Raw genomic sequence first — 25045 nt, 5'->3', positions numbered from 1 at the left:
GGAAGCAGAACTCAGGTGTGAGAAGGAAAATTAAGGATTTTATATGTCTCTATGAAAAGGAGTGGGAGTGATGATGGTGCTGTATGTGTCGGGAATTGTGGGACGAGGACAGAGTGGTTGACAATAGTAAGGCACACAGTGGCAAGGTGCACAGACATGCTCCATGTGTGCTCAGGCACGTGGACATGCCTGCTCCATAAACAAGAACGAGGCACAAGAAGAAGGGCTGTGTGGGCAGGACATTTTCAGACTCATCATGTGTTGGGTGTCAGCTCTTCTCACATTTTACCCATATAAACCACTGAGGGGCTAACCTACTGGGGGTTAGGTGTTGAGCAGTCAGCCCGGAACAGATGCTCTGGAAACTAAGGGGAAGACGATGGACAGATGGAGAAACAGGATGGCTGGTGAAGCTCCTGAACATCTCAACTCCCCCAGAGCAGCCTCTTTTCCTGGGGAGATGTGGTCATGAAGACACTTGGAATAGCCTTTCTTCCTTTGGGGGCTTGACTCCTAGTGGGGCACATAGGGGCATGGCTCCCAGGGCTATGAACCCTCAGCTCCGTGGCTAATGACTCATGGCAGAAATAACCCACATCTTCTTCTCTTCCTGTTTAGGATGTCTGGAGAATGTCAGAGTGCTGTGAGCATTTGTAAGTATCCCTTCAAAAATGTTCTCCCTGGGTTGCAAAACGCGTGACCAGAGACATCCTCACTGACTGACCTATGGCAGGAAAGCTTGGCCTATGCAAGGAGTTCAGGCCACTAAACAGTGCTAGGGTCTCAGGCCGTGGTCACACACTCCCCTGCTAGCATAAGTGGGGAAACTCTAAGGCCAAAGCTAAAATGCCTGTGGTCTTGGGGAGTTCTCTAGGTTGGAGAACCAGAAATTTCTGTGGATGCTACTGGCTCTTGTTCTTGGGGGACACTAGAGGGCCAGGCTCACTCTTGTCATTTACCAGCTGAGGCCTCAGGGGAGTTGAGCATCTTTCTCAAATTTGCACAGCAGAGCAGGGTAGGGTTGTCATCCAAACCCAGGTCTTTGCCTAAATTGAGTGCCTGTTCTCCGCAGCGGTGGTCAGCAATGTCACCAGCACAAGCAGTGGCTCTGGTGGAAGCCGTGGAGGGTTCAGTGGTGGCAGCAGCGGTGGCTACAGAGGCGGCAGTACCAGCAGAGGCAGCAGTGGTGGCTACGGAGGAGTCAGCGGTAGCAGCAGTGGGGGCTACCAGAGTGGCAGCAGTGGGGGCTACCAGAGCGGCAGCAGCGGGGGCTACCAGAGCGGCAGCAGCGGGAACAGGCTCAGCAGCGGAGGAAGCAGCTCTGTGAGCCAGAGCGGAATTGGCTCCAGCTCTGGTGGCATCCAGACCTCAGGAGGCAGCAGCTATAAGTCTGGCAGTGGAGGCAGCACCAACATCCGCTTCTCTCAGACCACCAGCTCCAGCCAGCACTGCTCCAAGTGATCCTCTGGGGTTAAGCGTCCATGCCCACCTGCATCCCTCTCGGCCTGCCCACAGCACTTCCCACTCTGCCTGGCATCAACAAATGCCAACCTCCACCTCGCTTTTCTTCAAGTTCCCTGGAGAAGGGGCTGAACTTCTTCCTGGCTCCTCCATCCCCATGACCTCTCCTAGGCCAGGGAGGTCCAGCTGCTAATCCCAGATGGTGGTGCCTCTAGATGAGCCTATGATGGCTCCTGAAGATGGTAGCAGTCCGTGAGCCCAAACAACTATGGGCCTTCCCAGCCTGGTCTGTTCCCACCCTGACCCATCTCTCTCTCTCACTGGTAGTTGATGGTTTGAAGCAGGCATGTTTCAGCCCCGCTGAGGAGGGGGGTGCTCGAAGGTGAATGGTCAAGTTCTCTTGGACTGTTGGTTCTCAGGGTGCCCTCCCCACATCTGGGCATCATGTCCTGACTTACCTCTGCCCCTTTAATTCCCCCAGCTGTGGATGCTCTGGTGATGATTATGTTGCACTTTCTTTTCTCAATAAATTGCACTGTATGTCACATTCGGGTGTTTGGCTTTCATTCAAGGAGTCATAGGATAAGCTGAGGTTCAGGAGTGGAGAGAAATCAGGTGTGGATGGTGGTCTTCCAGAAGTTCAGTGGTGGCTATAAAGGATACTCAATAGTCGTGTCTTCTCCTTTATCCATTTGCCTGGGTTCCTGTGATAGGTCTGTCCAAGAGTGTTAATGTTGCTTAAGTGGGGGCCTCCACCCCCAAGGAGGTCTTCCCATCCATCCTCTTTGCCTCTGAGTTGGCCTCTTGGATCCAGTCTTGGAAAAATAAGGTTTTGCAGTTCATCAAGAGAATAGATTCTACTCGGCCTGCGGTTCCTTTGCTCCAGCTCTCATGTCAGCCAGACAGTGAATTCTCTTGCTGCAAACACATCTCCTAGAGTCTGGAGGGATCAATGCATAACACCCTCTTTTCCATGACCAGATTCTGAGCCAACTAAAAAGTAAGACAAAGGAATATAGGACCTTAGGATTAGGCCAGATTTCCCACCTGGGCAGACACAACATAGGGCCATCATGGCCTTCCCTAAGGGGTAGGCCCTTCATGGGAGATAGGAGAGCAGAACATCAGCTTGCTATGAACAGTCAGATCTTAAGAGATGGAGGCGCAGAACTATGCATGCCCAGTTCTCCCTTCCAAATTAGCTTTTCAGGAAAGAGAAAGAGAAAGAGCCACTAGTGGAGTTCACTCCAAATGGGTATAAAATTAGGATTGAGGAAGATGCATACTTGCCCTTACACTGGCATTTCCTGGCTGTTCCTAGAAAGCTGAAGCCCAAACCTAGGGAGGAGAGGGGCAATGAGACAGCCACTGAAGGAAGCAGGGGAACTGACAGCTTTGGTGGAGTCTCTGTTCCTTTCCCCACGCCCCAATTCAATCCCATCTTTGTGCCTTTGAGCATGATAACATTCTGGTGTGTAAGTCACTGTGTATCATACATGATCTCCCCACACCCATAAGTCAGAGCAGAGCTGGACTAATGAGAGGTCATTTGTACACTAACTGATGAGCCAAGAAGAGTGCCAGGACCTGGCCTGCATGTCCTCGAGCCTGATCCAATCTCCTACACTCACCTCATCTGATCTCCAAAATACAGCAGTTGGATCTCAAGCCTTGGAGGAGACTAATTTTAAAGTTCCTACCCTTGAAAGTGTGATAAATCCTTGCCTATCTTTTCAAGGCCTGCTGGCAGGAGGTAGCCCCCTTCCCCATTTACCCTTGGCACAGCTCTGGGTACTGTGGGAGCAGGAGAGGCCATTCTGGTTTGTTGCTCTCACAAGCCAGCAGGAGACATTATAAGAAACATCACCAGCCCCTAGGAAGACACCCCAGATGCTCTGCTCCTTTGTTGCCTAACTAACTTCCTGGGTAGAGGCTGAGTGCACTGGACTAAGCCAGCTCGCATCAGACGGAAGCAGCAGAGTTTGGGGATGGTTGCTCAGTCTCTTTTCCATCATTCCATGTGTGGAGAGCTTGTTCCTGGGTGCTACCTCAGGGCCCTGGGGCATGCAGCGAATACTTAGGGCTTAACTGAAAGAATGAAGAGAGTCATGACAGCCAGACCTGCCTCCCCGCAGCCGGGAATAGGCCACACTCCAAGGCAGGATGAAGCTGAAAGTTGACACTGAGAGCCTGGCAACTTCTTATGAGCTCTTGTGAGGAGAGATGGTGGAGGGGGTTACAGAGGGAGGTGATGAAGGACTGCAGGATACTTGGAATCAAGAAAGGGGTTGATCAAGGCGTGTTGGAGAGGAAGCCCGGAGCAGGTCTGGCAAGATGAGTCTGGGCAACCTGGAGGAAGGGCAAGGTTGTAGAAGAGATATCCAGACCAAAGACCAGGAGAATTCTGGGACTAGCATCATGTTTTATATTCTTGACACAGGCTGGGATTAAACCATGCGCTGGTGGAGCAGGGAAGCTTCCAAGGTGAGGCCTCATTTTTGGGTCCAGGCTAGAGGCTGGAGAGAATCAAATGTCTCTAAGTATATGGGGAGCTGGCAGTCCTGAGCTTTCTGAGTCATTAAGAATCCCTCATATTTGGGATCCCTGGGTGGTGCAGCGGTTTGGCGCCTGCCTTTGGCCCAGGGCGCGATCCTGGAGACCCGGGATTGAATCCCACGTCGGGCTCCCGGTGCATGGAGCCTGCTTCTCCCTCTGCCTGTGTCTCTGCCTCTCTCTCTCTCTCTGTGTGACTATCATAAATAAATAAAAAAATTAAAAAAAAAAAGAATCCCTCATATTCATCTCCCATGTGAAGACAGAGCTCTGGCAACTTTTTTGCTTTTGAAGGCAGCCAGGACATGCAGAATAGGTATTCACCTTACGGAATGGCCAGAGGGGTGACAGGAGCCTTCTCAAAGTGAAGGTTGAAATCCTGTCTCCTCGAGGCAACTGCTTCTTCATTCTCTATCCTTTATCCTTTCTTCCTTTTTTTTTTAAAAAGATTTTATTTATTTATTTGAGAGAGAGAGAGAGAGAAGTGTGGGGAGAGGGAGAGGGAGAGAGAGAATCTTGAACAGACTCTGTGCTGAGTGGAGCCCAGTGTGGGGCTTGATCCCACGACCCTGAGATCATGACTTGAGCTGAAATCAAGAATTGGACGCTTAACCTACTGAGTCACCCAGGAGCCCCTATCTTTTATTCTTTATTCTTACTTTTTCCCTCTTCTTCTAAAGATCTTCCTATAGAGGAAGATTCCTCTATGATAAAAACAACACATATCTGTAGCAAAAATGCATAAAATTTAGCAAAGTAAAATAAAAAGATGATTTATAATTCCATCTCCCTGTGACATTTTCCTATGTGTATGCATGTGCACACCCTCCCCCCACACACATGCGTAGAGATAGGTGCAGGCAGATGTATCCTCTTTTACAGAATAAGGTGTTTAACAATACATATTGCTTTACAAACTGGTTTTTCACCTAATCTATTGTGGAATTCATTCATTTGGTCATTCAACAACTAGACTGAGTGCCTATCATTTTCCAGATATTGTGCTGGGCTCAGGAATAGAGAGGAGAGCATATGTCGTCTCTGTTCTCATGGGGTTTACAGTCTGGCTGGGAAGAAACTTACCAAAGGATATTTTCCTACAACAACCAATATAGATGGAGATCATTATTTTACTTTTCAGTGCAGACTCTTATTTTTTTAAAAAGTAGGCTCCACATCTAATATAGGGTTGGAACTCACAACCCTAAGATCAAGTCACATGCTCTACCCACTGAGCCAGCCAGGTGCCCCTCAGTTTCTTATTTTTACTTAAAAAAAAAAACCCACAAAGGCACACACTGGGGATTAAACTACATTTTTTCCTTTTTTAAAACAAGATTTAAAAAATTTATTCATGAGAGACACACACACAGAAGGCAGAGACACAGGCAGAGGGAGAAGCAGGCTCCATGCAGGGAGCCCGATGCAGGATTCAATCCCGGACCCCGGGATCACACCCTGAGCAGAAGGCAGACGCTCAGCTGCTGAGCCCCCCAGGCGTCCCCTTTTCCTTCTTTGTAGAGGTGTGGCATACATGTTTTCTGGTCATTAATATTCTACCAAACATTTTTATTAAACTTAAGCCAGACAGAGGAGCATTATTAAAGCTTTTTGGAATCCCCCTTCCATTCAGGCTGCATTAGACCAGTGAACGTCACTTTGGGAGGGAGAAGAATAGAGGTGGGAAGGCACAGCTTGAAGAATCACATTTTTACTAAACTCATCCTAATTCCAACCCAAAACCTAAAAGTTGATTTATACAAGAAAGGATTTTAAGTGAGTCTGCATAAATACTTACTATGCTATACGGAAAGGATAACTTTAGTTTATATTCAGCATACAGTGTGTATTCATTGGTGTCCAATAAAACAGTAACTCCAAAGAAGGAAATTCTTTTGCCTTCATAGCACCAACAATTAAAAACTACAGCCATTTAATACTTAGATCTTTAAGTAGGTAACCACAGACATTTTTTTTTAAAGATTTTATTTATTTATTCATGAGAGACACAGAAAGAGGCAGAGACACAGGCAGAGGGAGAAGCAGGCTCCATGCAGGGAGCCCGATGTGGGACTTGATCCCGGGACCCCAGGATCACGCCCTGGGCTGAAGGCAGACGCTCAACAGCTGAGCCACTCACGCGTCCCAATCACAGACATTCTAAGATTAAACCTACCAGATTAGTCTGAGTATTCATCTACAAAAAATACTTTTTTTTAGGGGTGGCTGGCTGGCCCAGTTGGTAGAGCATGTGACTCTTGACCTCAGGGTTATGAGTTCAAGCCCCACTCTGGGTGTAAAGCCTACTTAAAAGAAAAAAAAATTTTCTCCCCAAAATGGTTCTTATAAAAAAAGATCTTTTGCAGCAGTGGTACTACATCAGGACCAGAAGAAGAAAATGATAAAAGAACTGCAAACTTAAGTCTAGGAGTTGATTTTCATATGTAGCTTTTGGGTAAAAGACATCCTTTTTTAGTTTATTCCCACAGCCAAGACTAGTTCTGATTTTCCCATAATGGTGGGCTGAATATAGAGGAGTTTCAGAAATCTGAAGACAAGGGCAGCTGTTTATGGATTTTTTTTTCCTGTTTTGTTTTTGTTTATGTATTTAATAGATGCTGAAAGCAGTTAAGGATAGGGGCACCTGGCTGGCTCAGCAGTTGAGCATCTGCCTTTCACTTAGGTCATGATCCCGGGGTCCTGGGATCGAGTCCCACATTGGGGTCCTGGCATGGAGCCTGCTTCTCCCTCTGCCTGTCTCTGCCTCTCTCTCTCTCTGTGTCTCATGAATAAATAAAATCTAAAAAAAGCCCAAAACCATAACAGCAAAATTCCTAAATAAAATCTCCATACAGGTGGGCCATTGGGTTTGAAGGACTGAAACTCTCCACCAGAGCTGTGAGCACGGGGAAGATCTATGCAAAGCCTGCCTGTGGTGCCTGGAACAGGGAGGGTTTGAGATTGTGTTGTTCTACTTGGCACAGGAGCATGTATTCTGGGGGCAGGGGCCTTCTAGGTGGAACGCCTGACATAGTCTTGTCCCAGGGCAGTCTGACTCTCAGAAGCACCTGAGAGAGGGGTCTGTTTTGGCAGGAGAACTAGGGCTTACTGAATAGAAGAGGAAAAGAAGACGTCCTGGGAGCCTCAGGAAATTATCGTTCTGACCCATCAATACCTGGTGTTAATAAGCCCTGTAGGACGGGGCCAGCCTTTCCAGGTGTGTTCTCCAGTCGCCGGGAGCAGAAGCCTCTCCTGGCTTATTCCCGCCTTGTCCAGGAGGCCGCCACTGCTGCAGGTGGGAGCTGGTGCTAGAGATTGCTCTAGGGAAGGGGCCATGGGAGATGATTTGCACAATGAAGTCACTCCTAAACCACTGCTTAAGGCCAGCCCTTGGCCTTCTTTTTCTGCTCTATAGTCCAGAAACATCTGAATGCCAGAAAGCCCGTAAATGTGAACAGCATGTTGAATAGGTCATTGGCCACCTCTCTTCACGGTGCTGTGCTGTTGCTACGGACGCCGCCTTGTCGGATTTGGGAATCCACGCCCGCAGCTGCTCTTCAGTGTACTTTTCTACCAAAGAGAGGTATTCAGTACAAGCGGGTGTGCAGCTGAGTTCATGCTCTACCTCCTGGTAGTATCTGTCCATGAGGTTTCTCAGCAGTACCCGGAACCCTGCATCCATGACAACGTCCTGGGCAGAGCCAACCACAGCACCAAATTGGCCTTCAGAGATGGAAGAGATGGATGATGAGAAGCTCCCTTTTCCCAAGACTTCTGCGGCCTCCATTGGCCTCGGCTACTGGCCGGCGGGCTTCCCCGCAGCCAGGGCTGGCGAATCTGCACTCTGCACCGGGCCCTCATGCCTGACTTCCAGGACCCACAGCCCGTCAGCTGTCACAGTGGCCGAGATCACCATTCTTAATGGCTGCAGAATATCCCATTATGTGGATGTAACACATTTTGTTGCGTATGTTTTTTCCACTGTAATAAACATTGCTGCAGTAAACACACATGTCCCAGGACACTTGTCCCATTCATTCTTTAAGATAACTTTCGAGATGTGGAGTTGCTGGGCCACTTTAAAATTTTGATTTAGGGGATCCCTGGGTGGCTCAGCGGTTTAGCGCCTGCCTTTGGCCCAGGGCGCGATCCTGGAGTCCCGGGATCGAGTCCCACGTCAGGCTCCCAGCATGGAGCCTGCTTCTCCCTCTGCCTGTGTCTCTGCCTCTCTCTTTCTCTCTCTCTCTCTCTCTCTATGTCTATCATAAATAAAATAAATAAATCTTTAAAAAAATAAAATTTTGATTTATATTGTCAAACTACTGTCCAGAAAGAGTGTACCAGTTAGTAATTTTACAAATAATATAGAAAACTTCCTGTTTCTCCAGTTGTACGAACACTCTGTGATATTCTTTTTTTTTTAAAGATTTATTTATTTATTCATGATAGATATATATATATAGAGAGAGGCAGAGACACAGGAGGAGAGAGAAGCAGGCTCCATGCCGGGGCTCCAGGATCACGCCCTGGGCCAAAGGCTGGCGCCAAACTGCTGAGCTACCCAGGGATCCCCTGTGATATTCTTTTTAAATTTTGAGTTTCCTAGGTTTGATTTTCATTTCTCTGATTGCTAATGAGATTGAACCTTATAAATATAGTACATATTATTTTAATTATTAACATTTTAAATATATTAGCTATTTAATTTTCTTTTCTGTAAATTGTTTCCATTTATTCAGTCCATTTTCTCTTTGGATGATCATTTTATTTTTCTTATTAATCTACTCGTCCAAGACAAGGGTTCCAATAGCACCTGAGCCACTCAGAAGGCTAGAATCTAGGCAACATTCTTAATTAGGCCAGGATGAGTGCCCTGTGGGGGAAGTAGTGGTGAGGAAGGCAGAACCTGGCCCAGGGCCCGGGAAGCCAGAGGGGGCTGACAGGATTGCAGGGAAGTGGGGCCAAGTTCCAAGTGGGGGGAGTCACCTCTAAAATCATGTCTGCAATGGTAGATGAGATGATGAAGTTGGGAGGCGGGGTGGCTAAGAGAGAAATGGAAGCTGGATCAGTCCCATAGCATGAGGGGTCTGCTGTGGATGGCCCTCCAACACTAATCCTGCTTTATCCACTTCCCTACAGCATTGATCCTAAAAGCACTCCAGTACATTTTCTGCCCACAATTTCCATCTCAGTGTCTGTTTCCTGCTTATTTGGGATTTGAATGAGGAGGATGCCTCTCTTCAGGCAAGAGCTAGTTCTCCTGGGGAGAGTAGAGAAGACCCTGAGATCCTTGAAGGCTCTGGAAGTGAAGAGCCAGTGGCAGTGGGCAGCCCATGGCTGATACCAAAGATTTATGACAAAATTCTGCAGGGATTTAGAAGGGAGTGGGTCCCATGACTTGCTGCCATCTGCTTAATTATAAACCTTGCCTGGGACATTCAGAAAAGCTGAGCTGTGGGTGGGACAGGGATTGATTGATGTGCTAACTGATTGGGTCAGTCTCCCCAGCCCACCTCCTACCTTGTCTGTCCATTCTAGACATCCCCTCCCCACTCCACCCCCCACCCATGGCTGAGTCTCTGAGGATTCCACTGTGATGCCCAAGGTCACTGAGGTCAAGACTTTATTAGCTGATCTTTGGCTCCTAAGAATTTTCCCTGCTGCTAGGCTGCTGCGGCTAACCTCCCCTAATCTGCCTTTTACTGGCAACTGGGGAGAGCGATTGGCAAAGGTGTGCATTAAAGCCCCTTTCTCGTGCTACTGTTTAGACTAGTCTTTTGGTTGTTTCAAGACAGGTTCCACCTTACTAAAGATGCAGTTACTCATATTCAAAGCCTACACAGTACACATTTGAAAGCCCATAAATTTCATGAATTTATTTCATGTACCTTTTGCTCCGAGAAAATAATTACGATGCAGGGTCTTATCTGTCCAACAGTAATCCTTCATGATGGAGATTCAAAGAAAAACTGGGACTTGAGGCATTTTTAACAGTTGTTTTCAACTTCGAATAATTATTACTGTTCAGTTAGAATGAAGTGCAATTTTTTTTTTTTTAGGGTGGGTGCAAAGGGAGAACAAGAAGCTCAGTCAGGCTTCATACCCCATGCTCAACATGAAGCTTGACATAGGGCTCAATCTTGCAATCCTGAGGTTGTGACTTCAGCTAAAATCAAGAGTTGACACTTAACCAACTGAGCCAGCAAGGCACCCCAAGTACAAATTTTAGCAGAGTTGAATGGGTCTGCCCAATTTCCCTGTCTGCACATGGCTGATGCATCTGAGTTTTCTGACTGTAATCCCTGCCTCATCCACCACACACCTACACACACACACACACACACACACACACACACACGCTTGCCTTTTTGAAACAGAGAAGCACTTGTTAAAAAAATAAAATTCAGTTGAGTAAATGTGAAGATCTAATTGGCTTTATTAAATGATTCAAGAGTTGGGCAGCATCCCATCTAGCAAGTAGAAGGGAGCTCAATGACCCAAACAAAAGGATTTTAAAGGCAGGGGGAGGGCATAAAAAAAGGAGAAAGGATTTATTAGTAAGGAAGGCATTGTTCAGGCAAGGTTACCTTTCCAAGAGGAGTGGAAGGGGGTCTATCAGTAAATTTCCTGGTATTGACCAGGAAATTCTACATTGATTGGCTAAAGGTCGAAAGTGCAGTTAAGTTAGGTGTTAAGTCTTAGTTTGCTGACTTGTCCTAGATGATGCTATTTTGGGCCTGTGATTTTTCTTTTTAACACACCAGATAGCAAAAAAACAAAACAAAACAAACAAACAAACAAACAAACAAACAAAAAACCCCCCAAAAACCAAAAAAACCCCACAAAACTAAACAAAACAAAAACAAAACCAAAAAAACCCCCCAAAACCCCAAAATCCTACCACCACATGTAAACACACAGATATGCACCTGATGAGGACGCTGGTGAGAGGTAGTTAGGTTATTTGTTTGATATGCAAGCCATGATTTTCTGTTATTGTACAGAGGAGGACACCATTAGCTAAGAGCTAATATGTACCAAATGCCTATTATTCATTAAGACCTGTTCTAAAATAATTCTTACAGGGAAGCCCATGTGGCTCAGCGGTTTAGCGCCGCCTTCAGCCCAGGGTGTGATCCTGGAGACCCAGGATTGAGTCCTGCGTTGGGCTCCCTGCATGGAGCCTGCTTCTCCCTCTGCCTGTGTCTCTGCCTCTCTCTCTCTCTCTCTCTCTCTGTGTGTCTCTCATGAATAAATAAAATCTTGAAAAAAAATAATCCTTACAACCACACTATGAAAGAGATCATATTGTTATCCTTGTCTTATTGATGGAAACCAAGGTGTAGCATGTTAAGCAACTTATGAAAGTCATGTAACTAGGAGCTGGAGGTCATAATTTGAACTCAGGTACTTTTACTACAACATGGTTTGACTGACCCAAAGACCAGTAGGATACAAGGGAAGAAAAGGTTTTCTAGTAGTGGATTTTTTTTTTTTTTTGCCTCAAGACTCATGATGCCCAACTCTGATGTTCCAAGGTCTCCTTGGCCTATCTGGTCTTTTTGTGAATTGGAAAAAGGTGTCCACTCTGTGCAGATACAACTCCACAGGTTTGGCAGAGGACAGCACTTTGTGTAAAGTGAAAGATGCCTGCACTCTGGACTCCTATTAGCCGATTTCTGGCTAATAGCCCATGCCATAGCACATAGATAGGTGACCAGAGTATGGGTCTGATTTTGGCCTTTTTACTCTTGACCTGGAACTCTTGTATAGGATACAACCCACACAAATGTACATGGAAGCCTTGTTGGTTTTGTGTCTGAGCTTTGAGATCTGGGGAGGGGGGAGAGAATATCTCTAATTCTTGTTGACTCCTTGGTTTGTAGTCTCTGCAGCTGGCCTGCCTCTGTACCTTTCCATTTCCAGGGTTGACACTGTCTTTCTAGAATAAGACAGTAATAACACCTGCTCTCCAGTGACTCAGGGTCCCACGGACTCTTACGGCTTTAGATTCACTTCAGCCGGCAAAGGATGGGTGTGTGCTCTCTTCAGCAAGGAATGCTTTGTCCATAATCCTGACACACTGGCTCTATCCATGGTTTATCCACCACAAGCAAAGAAGAGTTGCCAAGTTACATGAGAATGAAGACTGGGAACCTATTTATGTGGATTGTAACCCTTTAAGGAATGAAGATATTAAAAATAATATCTTTATAATATAGTTATTATATTATATTATATAGATATCAACTTTAATATAAAGTTAGTGAAGTGACACTGAAACCGATGCTTTATATGTAGCAACACGATAACACCATGTTTCAACTGTAGCAAGGAGATCTGGGAGAAAGAGGCCATAAGGGTATTTTTAGGAAGCCAGCAAGAAATGTAGTCTCAGGAGTGCAGTGCTCATGATACAGGGATTATGTACAGAGAAAGATTCCAAGGGTTTAGGAGTTGACCAGTGATGGGGAAATAGCCACTGAATTTGGATTAACTGAGATCTTGAGGTGAGAAGGGGGAAGAGACAGACAGGATAACAGTGAGAAGGTGTCATGGGGTCAAGAGAAGGACTTTAAGGATGGGGAAGACTTGAGCATAGAGGAGGGATTGAGGACCTGGTGGGAAGGAGGGTAACTGACTGAGTAAAGACCTAGACGAGGCAGGTGGGGAGGCTGTCGTGTAGCCCTGTACAAGAGGAAGAAAAATAAGGTGGGTGTGGAGGCAGCTAAGAGTGAAGGCACAGAAGAGATGACCAAAGGAGATCACTTCTGACAACTTGAATTTTCTCAGGGAAGTAGGAAGCCAAGTTATCTTCTTCTGCAGGCAGGATATGGGGACTGAGAAGGGGCTGGAGGAGAGTAGTAGAAGTTTGGGACAGAAGTCAAGGGCATGGACGAGAAGTTGACAGGACAAGGGAGGGATTGAGCACCTGGCCAAAGTGGAGATCAGGACTCTGTTGTCCCCCAGATTACATGATTCCCCCAGTAGTGCTCAGCCTTTGTCATAGGAAGGGAAAGGAAGGTTGTAGCTTTGTCCAAGACATGGGACTTTGTTAGGCTGATGATGGAAGAATTAGCAACATAAGGAAATCAAGGATGCTGGTGAGAAGGTTGTTCAGACAGATGGTCTCTAGACTCTTCCCATGAGGGATGGGACAGCATTAATTTTGTTCACCACTCCCTACCACCGGGTCAATGGCTGGCACAAAATAGATGCTCAAGAAGTATTTGTTGGATGAATGAGTAATACTTAGGTTAGGAAGAACAGGAAAAGAGGCCAGGAGAGCACTAACAGACTAGGAGAAAATGAAGGGATGAAGTCAACGGGAGTCTTTAAAAGACTGAAGAGCAGGTGTGGTGAGAGGTAGGCAAAAATAAGCTGAAGGATGAAAGGTTATGGCCAGAGAGTGGGGATTTGGGGTTTAAGCTTCGAAGAGGGAATTGTTCCTTGTGATGATCCAGGGCATGGCCCTAAGTGGGTGGCCGAGGTGGAGGAGGAAGAAGATGAGTGTAATTGGGAAGATTAGGCAATCCTCAGGCAGGGATATGGGGTGGGTCGCACTCTCAGAGGCAGAACTCTCCAAGGATGATGGTGAAGGAAAGTCAGGGAGCATCATGGGATCCCAGAACTCGAAGGGTAGGAAAAACCTCAGAAGTGGTTTGGCCCAACCTCCTACCAAACAATAGCAAGAAATTGGCTCGGAGGGAGTGGTAAGGCTTTAATATTAAAGTGGGACGCTGGCGAGGGAGCGAGGAACAGGGGGCAGATGTGGAAGGGCATTGGAGGCCAAGAGAGAAGCTCATTCTTCTATAACAGGAAGCCTAGTCATTTTCTGGATGGGAGAGTGACATGTTGAAAGTGGTGTTTGCATAACGTCATGTTGGCAGCAATGTAGGGGTGGAAGGGAGCAAGGAGAGACTAGAGGCTCCGGTGAGTCTCTGGGGGAGAAGTGAACCACATCCAGTTCCATGACCCACCACAGTGTGCCAGGTTTCCATGACCAGCATAATTTCTTCCCACACAATGGGTCAGGCTGGCACACGCCCCTGCATCTGTGTATACAACATGCTCCCTCTGTTGCCTTCAGCAGCTTCTGACCACCCTGTTTTGAACAAAGCTATAATGTTTGCTGCACAGCCTGGTTCCTGCAAGTCTCTTCATCACAACATGTGGTACTGCCTGCTTTCTTCATCAATTTGGCTCCTGATGCTCCCTCTGGGAAGCCTTCCATGGCTAACTTCCTGCCACAGTTCCCATTTCCGCCCCCTCCTGTAACTGCAGTACACATGTGGCTATTACTGGCTCTGTCCCTGCTTGTCTCGTGTTCTGAGTGAGAGTGTTGACAGGTATATAGAGCCCATAGGTGTATAGACCACATCTCCTTCCTCTGAGCTCCTTGTACTATCACCTAATAGATGCTCAATAAATGCCGGAATAGACCTGCTTTTTCTTAAACTTTAGCTCTCATGCTGTCCTGGGTGCCTTGCAATGAGTATGTTTCCCACAAATCTTTGAGAACTGACTTGACATCCCATGAGGTATTCTCATGGTGCTGTCTACAGAGGCAAGGCATGGTGTTAGGTCCATGCAGATTCTCAGGTGCGAATAAATGTGTGTTTCAAGCCCAGTGTAAGCTCTGGAAGAGCTCTGTAAACTCTAGTACACCTGGGCTTGCCTCCCTCTTTCCTTCCCTCCCTCCTTCCCACCTTTCCTTCTTTTCTTCCTTCCTTCCATCACATGTAACTAGAATGTACTCAAGTCCCTCACCCAGGGTCAGATGGTAGTGGACTTGTGCCTGACACTCAATCATGACATCCTTTCCCTCCAGAGGAGATGCCACAGCAGCCCGGAGTGCTCCAGCTCTCCTAACCTTTCTGTTGGGAAGGCCTTCCACATCACTCCCACTGTAGTGTGTCCTTTTCCTTGGCCTTTGTTCACTAGAAACTCATCTCTCCTTGTAGCTAGGATGGCTGTTGCTATTACCACAAGTGTGGAGTTCTTAATGAAACCATCTCTCTTCTGTTTATTTATATTGAGGACAATGCAACCTCTCTCCCAGGCCCTCGAAGGAGTCAGGCTGCCACGACAAGCATCTAAGTGGGATGTGAGGGCGCTTACGAGGGGTAAGAGACTGTGGGAGTTCAAGGGAGGTTCAAGGCCTTCTGATCAGTTGAGTCCCTTCTCCTACCCATGGGCTTTCTCATTGTGTTTCCTGTACACTTAAAATGGGCTTGATACACCGGTAGCATTTATAGCAAAGTGGGAAAGTCATCCACACAAATGCAGCTAATTTATCAGTCTGTGTCTTAAAACATTATCCTGAGCTCGTAGGTACAGGGCTCTGTCCTAAGCTTGGGATAAGAGACAGTCTGGGTGGGAGGAATTGTCCTAGGGGACAAGCCTTTCTTGTCCGGTGTGATAATGGAGGTGGGACACACACACACAGGGACCGGCATAGAAGGGCAATACCAGAACTAGGACAAGTTGGGCAACCATTCATCCTACAAAACTTATGAGCCCACCATAGGCCAGGCTCTGTGCTAGGTGATGGGGGCATTGTTGGAGCAGACAGATAAGACCTGGCCCTCATGACGCCTATTGTCCAAGGGACTGGGCTGCAGCCTTCATGCAGGGAAGAGGAAGGAAGGGAATTCAGGCAGTAGGACCCACAGGAGCCTGAAAGGGGGAGGCTTCCTGGAAAAGGGGACTGAGGAGGCATATTTAAAAGGGGAAGAGACGTGGTATGGGAGTGAAATAGAGGATGTGGGGGACCCCAAGGCAGTGAGTTGAACAGGAGCAATAAAACCATGCAGGAAACAGGGAGATGGGGCACTAGAGCTCTCTTGGTCACCCCAATGGTGAACAATGCTCAGGTATCTAGTCCATTCACTCAGGCCTCTGAGTCAGTCTGGAACATCTGGCCTGACATCTACCCCCCTGTGACTGGGATAGGAGAGGGGCTGCTTGTGTCTCAGAGCTTGGGACAAGCCAGCAGAGGCTCTCTGGTGAGTTCCATGGGTACACACTGTGAGACTTGGAGGTGCTCCAGTTAGGAGGGAGCCCATTTTCCATTCTGTCTCTCCCAAATACAGGAGTCTGTGCCAGCCTCGTTGGTTCTGGGAGGCAGACAGCATAGTGACACCAGTGGACGCCCAGGGTTTTGGGGGAATGAAAAAGCCACAGAGTCACCTAATAGAACCAGCTGCCTCCTGAGAGGCCGGTGCCTGGGGCCCTGGGACTGGGCCATGCCTGGCAGGAACCAAGCTCATTCATTAAGGGAGGGCCCCGGTTCGGTAGTGCACAAAGTCTACAAGAGGCTAATTACAGGAAAGACTTGAAATGGAGACTCCGGGATTACAGCAAAGGAAATTGGTATGGAGATTAGTTGTAGCCATAGAATGAAACCCTGGAAATCATCCAATTAATGAGCCAGTTCACTGGGACCTATAAAAGAGGCCACTTCTCTGCCTATGTCAGAAGATACCCTTTCCTCAGAGGCTTCGACCAGGACATCTTTCTGTGGCCAGAGAAAATGATGAGCCAGCAGTCCAGCAGGCTGTCCCAGGCCACCAAAGGTTCTAGGGGCTGCTCTGCTGTTGTGGTGTCTGGGCAGAGCTGTATCAGCCCAGGCAGGTCCCAGTCAACCTCGTGCTCTGGGGGACGCAGTGCCTCCACAGCCTGTGCCATGGTAGGGGGTGCCTTCGGCAGCCAGAGCCTGCACAGCGTCGTGGGGAGCAAGCTCAGTGTGGCCAGAGGTGCTGCCCAGACTGGGAGCTCAGCCTGGAGTTGCTCGGGTGCCCTTGGAGGGAGCCTGTATGGGGTTGGAGGAAGGGGCATGAGAGGTGGCTCTGGAGGAGGCTACTTTAGCAGCTGGGGGAGACGTGGTGGTCTTGGAGGCATTCCTGGTGGAGCTCAGGGCTTTGGAGGTTCAGGGGGCTTTCCCCTCAGTATCCAGGAGGTGGCCATCAACCAGAGCCTCCTTCAGCCCCTGAACATGGGGATCGACCCACAGATCAGGGAGGTGAAGACCCAAGAGAAGGAGCAGCTCAAGACTCTCAATGACAAGTTTGCCTCCTTCATCGACAAGGTGAGGGCCCCTGGTGAGGATGGGGCCTGGGAACATGAGGCCTAGGTTGGGGCAATGTGTCTGCTCATGAGCCAGAGGCTGGGTAGGCCATGACCCCTGCCCCCTGATTGACCACAGGTACGGTTCCTGGAGCAGCAGAACAAGGTGCTGGAGGCCAAGTGGTGCCTCCTCCAGGAGCAGTCAGCCACCTCCAGGGCCAACAACCTGCAGCCCTTCTTTGAGTCCTATATCAGCTGCCTCCAGGCCCACCTGGACAGGCTGCTGAGTGAGCGGGGTCAGCTGGATGAAGAGCTCAGCATGATGCAGGTGCTTGCGGAGGAGTACAAGAGGAAGTGAGTGATGGAGGTGCTGTGGAAACAGCCACTGGGTCTAGGTGATCGTGGGGGAGGTCAGGAGGTGTGGAGGCTTTCCAGCTGGGAAATTGTTGGTGCACGTCCTCAAGGATGACACAGGATGGGGTGTCAGGTTATGGGTCCGATGAAAGGAGGATCTGCTCTCCTTGTTGGTGCCAAGGAGAATAAGATCTGTGACAGCGTGGGCATCTCGGGGGCCCTCTTCCAACAGGGGCAGATATGAGGCACTTTGGCATTTAACAACAATGGATCTCGTACTTTGCTCCTTACCAGAATCACTTTGGGGGCTTTATGAATTCTGAATGTCCAGGTTGCACTCATGACTCATTGCATGAGAATTTCCGGGCATGGGAGCCAGGCCTTGGTAGGTTTTACAGAGCCTCAGGTGATGCCAGAATATTGCCAGTTAGACAATGTGTTTGGGCTGGGTGATGAGGGAGATTCAAGGGGAGGTAGGACACAGATGGAGAAGGGAACAGCTGGGACCTTCGGGTAAGGTGGGAGGTAGCCTTGGGAGTGAGCACAGGTTTTGCTCATGAGGACCGGACTGATTCCCTGCAGTGGAGAATCCAGAGACCTGTGTGCTGCCCAAGGATACCAGGAGTTATGAGCCAATTCCATCACATCTCTTATCTCCTTTTTTTTTTAAGATAAAGATTTTATTTATTTATTCATGAGAAACAGAGAGAGAGAGAGACAGAGAGGGACAGAGAGAGACAGAGACACAGGCAGAGGGAGAAGCAGGGCTCCCCGGGGTAGCCTGATGCAGGACTCAATCCCCTGACCGAGGATCATGCCCTGAGCCGAAGGCAGATGCTCCACATCTTTTATCTCCTATTTCCAATATCCTGGAGTGTCGGAAATGGGGTGCCAGTGTGCTTTTAAAGGCCCCACCATGGGAATAAAGCATGCCACTCAACCAGCTTTATCCCTGATCGTATCCAGGGAACAGTCACCTGCAGCTCTGCCCCAGGTTACGTACCACCTCCTTTCCCTGGGCACACGTGCCCGTACCCTTGGCTCAGCCACCCTCAGGCATGACCTCTTTCCTTTTTCGTAGGTATGAGGATGAGCTTAACAAGCACTCAGAGGCTGAGAATGACTTCATGGTCCTGAAGAAGGTGAGCAGGCCAGTGGGGAGAACAAGCCAGCACAGGAAGGAGACGGCACAAGGGAAAGGGGGAAAGGTAGCATCTCTCCAGGGATGTGAGACTGGATAACACCTTGCCTGGAGCAGGAAGGATGGCCAGAACCCGGGACAGTGCCAGCCTGGCATTGGGGCCTATGCCCGAAGGGTTTTCTATCTTTTGTTTTCCCTGTAGCTAAGACATTTCTCCAGTGTGTTTGGCTCAACAGTTGCAAAACTGCTTGGAGCCAGTCTTTACAGTTTATTTATAGTTTATTGCCAACTATTAATAACGACCATCATAATTATTCAAGCTGCAAAAATGGATAATAATGACCTTTTCTAACAAGTGAATTCAATTATCAAAACTTCCTACTGCGTGCATAAATTCTGCTGTAAGTGATTTTTGCTCCCTCAACTATGTAAACATGATATCAATGTTATTATTAAATGCAATGGTGGCTAATGAGAAAAATACTGAAGCTAAGAAGGTGGATTCTCTGTTTTTTACTTTCAGGATGTGGATACTTCCTACGCGACCAAAGTAGACTTGGAAATAAAAATGGAAAGTCTGATCAGTGAAGTAAACTTTCTGAGAACCCTCTTTGAAGCTGTAAGGACCTTTATATTTTCCTCTAGGGTGGAAGCCGTGATGTGGGGTATCAAAACTTGCTTGATTCTGGGGGTTCAGTCTCTTTTGTGAAATCTATTTGGCAGCAAACATCTGTAAAAGCTTTCCCATTTTAATACCTATTTCTTCTTCATTTCTTCGATTTTACACCTCCTTAACTTATATTGCTTATGCTCTCTCTCTCTTCTCCTTCCCATGGCCCCAGGTTTTCAGAATCTGCAGTTCATGCCTTTAGAATTTCCATGTGCATAGAATCCCAAGGGAAATCTGTAAAAGGAGAGTTAAGGACAATCCCTCACTGCCTGCTGGGAATTTTTTTGCTGCCTGGTTTCTGGATCACTGTCTTGTCCTCTTCCTTTCCCTACAGTAAGACTTGGTTTTCTAGACCCCACAACTTTCCTGAGCCAGTGCTTGGGAGGTTTAGGGCATCCTAGAGAGGTGGTGACACTGCCCAATGGTGTGTCCCTGTGTGTGTGCAGGAGTACAACCAGGCCCTGTCGGAGTCCAGTGATATGTCTGTCATCTTGTCCATGGATAACAACCGGCATCTGGACCTGGACAGCATCATCACCGAGGCCAAGGCCCAGTATGAGGAGATCACCCAGAGGAACAAGGCTGAGGCTGAGGGGCTATACCAGGTCAAGGTAAATAGGGCTCCCTGGATCTGTCTAGACTCACAAGCTTTTTCCAGGGCCCCTTCACCGCTAGCCCCTCCTGGCACCATCCCAGATAATGCACATTTTGTTCAGCGGGAACCGACTGAATTATCTTTCACAAATACCTATAACTTGCAATGTTTTTCATTCCACGGCCTGATATGTTTTTTTTTTTTTTTTTTTTTTAATTTTTATTTATTTATGACAGTCACAGAGAGAGAGAGAGAGAGAGAGAGGCAGAGACACAGGCAGAGGGAGAAGCAGGCTCCATGCACCGGGAGCCCGACGTGGGATTCGATCCCGGGTCTCCAGGATCGCGCCCTGGGCCAAAGGCAGGCGCCAAACCGCTGCGCCACCCAGGGATCCCTGGCCTGATATGTTTAAGGGCAACTGTGATTTTTAGTTAAGCGATCCTTTCCATTCCAAATGCCTGACGGACCTCCATGCTGTATTAGGACTTCCTGGATTGACTGCACTTCTATTCTCCTTTTCAAATGCATGTATTCGAGGGTTAGGGATAATTTCTCCCTGTCTGCTTCTTACCCACCAGCTTGGGGAGCTGCAGACTACAGCCAGCAGGTATGGTGATGACCTGAGGAGCACCAAGAATGAGATTGCAGAGCTCAACAGGATGGTCCAGAGGCTGCAGGCCAAGATTGAGAGCATCAAGAAGCAGGTAGGTATGGCTCCCCAAAGCCTGAGATTGTGACTCTGATGACAGTGGTGCTCTGAAGTGCCAGTGGGGCACCTGAACCTAGCATGCTGGAAAGTCTTTCTGGTCGCCATTGGAACCTACAATGGAACTCCCCAGGTAATACCATACAGAGTGATGGCTTCTGTATGTTACCTTTACTCCCACCCATCATCTTCAAGATAGAATGGTCTTCCCTCATGTCATTGGTTGTGGCCCCAAGACTCCATGAAATATGTGGTTTTTGGGGTCTCATACCATGAGTTAATCTTTTTAAAGAGGTCCGGAAGCAGGCAGCCTGGGTGGCACAGTGGTTTAGCACCGCCGTCAGCCCAGGGCCGGATCCTGGAAACCCAGGATCGAGTCCCACGTCGGGCTCCCTGCATGGAGCCTGCTTCTCCTGCCTATGTCTCTGCCTCTGTCTCTCTCCTGAATAAATAAAAATCTTAAAAAAAGAGGTCGGGAAGCAGGTGATCAATATCTCTGGGCAAAGATTCAAATGACCATTGGAATTTCCTAGAATAGTGTAGCTATACTATGAAGCACATAGGTTAGAAGTTTTCATTAAGGAGACAGATGGAGACCTATGCTCACCTGCCATGTGCTCAGGTAATTTTAGAGATTCGATCCTTCTTTCTTCTCCCACTTCAGAATACCAACTTGCAGGAAACAATTGTTGACACTGAGCAACAGGGTGAACAGACCCTCAAAGATGCCCAGGCCAAGTTGGCAGAGCTCAAGAAAGCCCTGAAGCAAGCCCAGAAGAACTTGGCCTACCTCCTGCGGGACTATCAGGAGCTGATGAACATCAAGTTGACATTAGATGTGGAGATTGCCACCTACCAGAAGATGTTAGATGGCGAGGAGTGCAGGTGGGTAGGGGCTCTGGTCAAGGCAAGGAGGACAATTTGAGAATCAAGTTTCAAAGGATTGTACGTATGGTCCTTGGTTAGACACAGTGGCAGGGGACAAAGAGGCTCTCAACAAATGCTTGATTAACAGAATGGTACTACCTAGCACTCTCCCCTTTGGGCTCAGGGACACCAACTTTATTTGCTAGAGCTGAAATCTTAGAGCTTCCCAACAGGCAGGTAGTGCACCCCAATGACAATTGGCCATTGTCAGCCAATCCTGATATGATGGAGGATACAGATGAATACTAGTGGGTCCTGGTAGCTTGCTCCTCCTATTGTCCAAACTGGTTTCCACTTCCCTCTGCATCGGTGACTCTTCTTTGCCTCTCCATCTCTGGCACAGAAAAGAGTTGCATCGCTTTTGGTATAGGCCAGGCACTGTGCCAGATATTCTTTATGGTTTAATTTACTCTTTTCAATAAACTGATGAGTATATTATTCCAGGGTTTCCAGTGAGGGGAACCCAGGCCAAGGCGATAGCAGAATCAAGTATCCAGAGATACATTATCTCTCTGCTTCTCTGCATCCCCATCCTAGCATCCCAGGGAAGCCCTTCTCATGGGTAACTTCAATCCCTGATGCTGCAGCTCATATTACTGTACTCTGACATCCCAGGGGATAATTCTGAACAGAGATGCTGAGAGGAACCACCATGAGGTTTCCATGATATTTATTTTGTTTTCCTACACAGGATGTCTGGGGAGTGTCAGAGCCCAGTGTGCATCTGTGAGTATCACAAGCACTCCATTTCCATTGTGTGAGATGATTTCTCATGGCCTCCCTTCAGCTCCTCTACCCACAAATTGTTTTTTTCTACAGCCTGATTGCCAGGGTAAAAGAAAGGGGGGGGGGCGAAAGGGGAGCCAGATTTGGGTAGGACTTATCTAATGTCCTGTGGAGTGTATGTCCTGGATTTGCCTTCAGACAAAGAACTCCCTCCCATGAGAAGGGGGTTTCTCCTTCTCTTTTTTTGATTTTCTCTGCCACTCATTCTTCAGACAGGAATGCATGCAATGGGCATTTAGACAGACGGGGGACACTGAGCAGCCCATTCTCATTGCAGTTGTGGTCAACCACACATCCAGCAGCAAGAACATTAGTCCTGGGGGCAGCAGCAGCAGCAGAAGCAGCAATGGCATCCGGGGCAACAGAGGTGGCCAGGGCATCCGAGGAGACAGTGAGTCCACCAACGGGAGGAAAGGCATCCAGTCCAGAAGCACAAGCACCTCCATGGATCCGAGTCCCAGACTGGGCAGCTCTTCCTCCTCCTTGGCTAAGATTGTGCAGATCGCCGCCAGCAGTGACCAGCGTGCCTGCATCAAATACTGAGACTGGGCCCTGATGCACGACTATAAAAATTTCCCCTGCCTTTAGCCACATCTCTCTACAATCACTCCTCTCTCCCCAGGGTTGGAGATACTATACCGTCATCCGCTTGGAGGCTCAAAACCAAGAAGGGGCCCAGGTAGACATTGTCAAGTTAGGAGTTTGTCCCTGAGCCCATCACACATTCCACTACTACCTACTGTCCCCTTGTATATAAACTTTGCCTTGCCTCCTCTCGGCTCTCTGTTTCTTTTTCTTCATTAAACTGCAATATGTGATGATGGATTTGACTATTTGACTCTGAGTTTTGCAGAATAATAGGAACTCATGATGTTTGCTGAATCAGAGGGCAGCACACTCAAAATGTGGCCTGCAGGAAGTTACGTTAGCAGCTGTGCATGGAGTGAGTGAGAGATGAGGAGAGAATGAGGGTGCTGAGGGAGCTTTTGGGGTTAAGCCAACTGGGCCAGACTTCACAATTTGCCCAACTGCCATGCTGTGCTTCACTCTTTCTGTATCTATATCTGGGCAAGCCACACCCTGGGGCTGGAACACTTCTCATGCTGGCATCAGTCATCCTTGCCAAGAATTCCAAATAGCTCAGTGATAGCCAAGTAATTGCACTGCCCAGCCTGGGTCACCTCAGGGGGCAGCCTTTCTTTATCTCCTCCCTTGGGGGTTTTGGACCACAGTGGTGGGAGAACATGGTCAGAAGCTCCCCCTATGTCCTCATTCCTCATGGCTCGGGGGCATTTGCCCCTTTTCCCAGCAAGACTGCAGGATTCTGCTTCTCTTTCCCTCTCACATCCTGAGATCTCAAGGCTCTGGAAAATCAATAAATGAAACCAAGTTTTATTTAATAATTTTCACCCGCTCAGACATTGTTTTGAGAACTTCACACATAAATAATCTAATCTTCACGATGATCCTATGAGGTAGGCACGATAGCCTCACTTTACAGATGAGAAAAAGGACCACAGAGACATAAAGATCACACTATGCCAATGGTTGCAGTTAGCAAGTGGTACAGCCGGGGTTTGAACATGAGTAGTTGGGCCCTAGAGTCCATACCTGTAACCACATGTGTGGTTCTGTTTTTTTTTTTTCTTTGTGGTAGATTTGGGGGGTGATCTATGGTCTTTGAAGGCAGAGCCTTACTTTATGCAGATCCCTGCTCTGTCCTTGGTTCTGAAATCTGGTCCAGATACCTGGGGGACTCTTCTATTTTAAGAGGCTGACACTTGTCATCACTCACTCCAAACTTGACTTCTCAGTCCCACCTTTAGTTCCGACTACCGCATATGCTCACAGATTTTCTGCTTAAGATCAAGTAAACATTTGTTTCAAAGCTCAACTTTAAAAAAGACCCAGACTTGTCCATTTTGTTTTATTACCTTTAAAACCAAGAACAACAACAAAAAAGTCTCAAGGTCTTTCCTTTTTATTTTTTAAAAAAATATTTAATTTATTTGAAAGAGAGAGAGAGAGAGTGAGAGCACAAGCACAAGCAGGGGGAAGAGCAGAGGGAGAAGCAGTCTCCCCCACCGAGCAGGGAACCTGACATGGGGCTTGATGCCAGGACCCTCAGGATCATGACCTGAGTCGAAGGCAGGCACCCAATTGACTGAGCCACCCAGGTGCTCTCAAAATCTTTATGGATAATAAAACTTACATAATTTTTCATGTTTACTTTTTTGTCTCAGTTGCTGGGGAATATTTTTCATTGGATGATTAGAATACTTGCTTCCTTTTTAAACACATTGATGATGATGATTATGAGAGAGAGTGGGAGTGAGAGGGGGGAAGAAGGGCAGAGACAGAGGGAGAAAGAGAATCTCAAGCAGACTCCATGCTTAGTGCTGAGCCCATCTCGAGACTTGATCCCATGACCTTGGGATGACCTGAGCTGAAATCAAGAGTTGTACACTTAACTGACTGAGCCATGCAGGTGCCCCTGGATTATTATTTTTAATTTAACTCCCTTATTATTGGCATGGAAATACAAATAAAGAAAATTGAGAAGACAGCCTTCTCTCGATTGGAGCTAGGCTTATGATGAGCACATTGGAAACTGGGCACTCACAGAGGAAGAGAGTGATTTAAAATATTAGCTGTTAGTATTATGGTAATAAAAATAACATCTGCCTCTCAGGGATGTTTCAAAGCATACATGAAACAATGTACGTGAAAGTATTCTATAAAATGAAAATACTCATATATTGTGCAACAGGTATGCAAATTTTT

The 25045-nt window shown here is 47.6% G+C and overlaps 1 protein-coding gene and 1 pseudogene across 1 annotated transcript; one reads left to right on the top strand and one right to left on the bottom strand.

Annotated features, from left to right (window-relative positions):
* Positions 1–7182: 7182 nt before the first annotated feature.
* Positions 7183–7801, bottom strand: LOC121479818 (annotated as a pseudogene).
* An 8901-nt stretch (positions 7802–16702) lies between these two features.
* Positions 16703–22804, top strand: LOC121479817 (keratin, type II cytoskeletal 3-like). The gene is made up of 9 exons (XM_041735614.1): positions 16703–17104; positions 17222–17436; positions 18518–18578; positions 19101–19196; positions 19694–19858; positions 20421–20546; positions 21213–21433; positions 22167–22201; positions 22539–22804. The coding sequence occupies exons 1-9, from the start codon at positions 16703–16705 to the stop codon at positions 22802–22804; spliced, it is 1587 nt and encodes a 528-aa protein (XP_041591548.1).
* Positions 22805–25045: the final 2241 nt, after the last annotated feature.

This window comes from Vulpes lagopus, chromosome 21 (assembly GCF_018345385.1).
Source record: "Vulpes lagopus strain Blue_001 chromosome 21, ASM1834538v1, whole genome shotgun sequence".
Taxonomy (NCBI): domain Eukaryota; kingdom Metazoa; phylum Chordata; class Mammalia; order Carnivora; family Canidae; genus Vulpes; species Vulpes lagopus.
The sequence above is the reverse complement of the archived record's forward strand: the minus strand, read 5'-3'. Positions and strand labels throughout refer to the sequence as shown.

Excerpts from the sequence above, each read along its gene's own strand:
- LOC121479817 (XM_041735614.1), top strand. The coding sequence starts at position 16,703 with ATGGTAGGGGGTGCCTTCGGCAGCCAGAGCCTGCACAGCGTCGTGGGG. Across the intron at positions 17,437-18,517 it reads GCGGAGGAGTACAAGAGGAA|GTATGAGGATGAGCTTAACA; the intron begins GTGAGTGATGGA and ends CCTTTTTCGTAG. Across the intron at positions 20,547-21,212 it reads TTGAGAGCATCAAGAAGCAG|AATACCAACTTGCAGGAAAC; the intron begins GTAGGTATGGCT and ends CTCCCACTTCAG.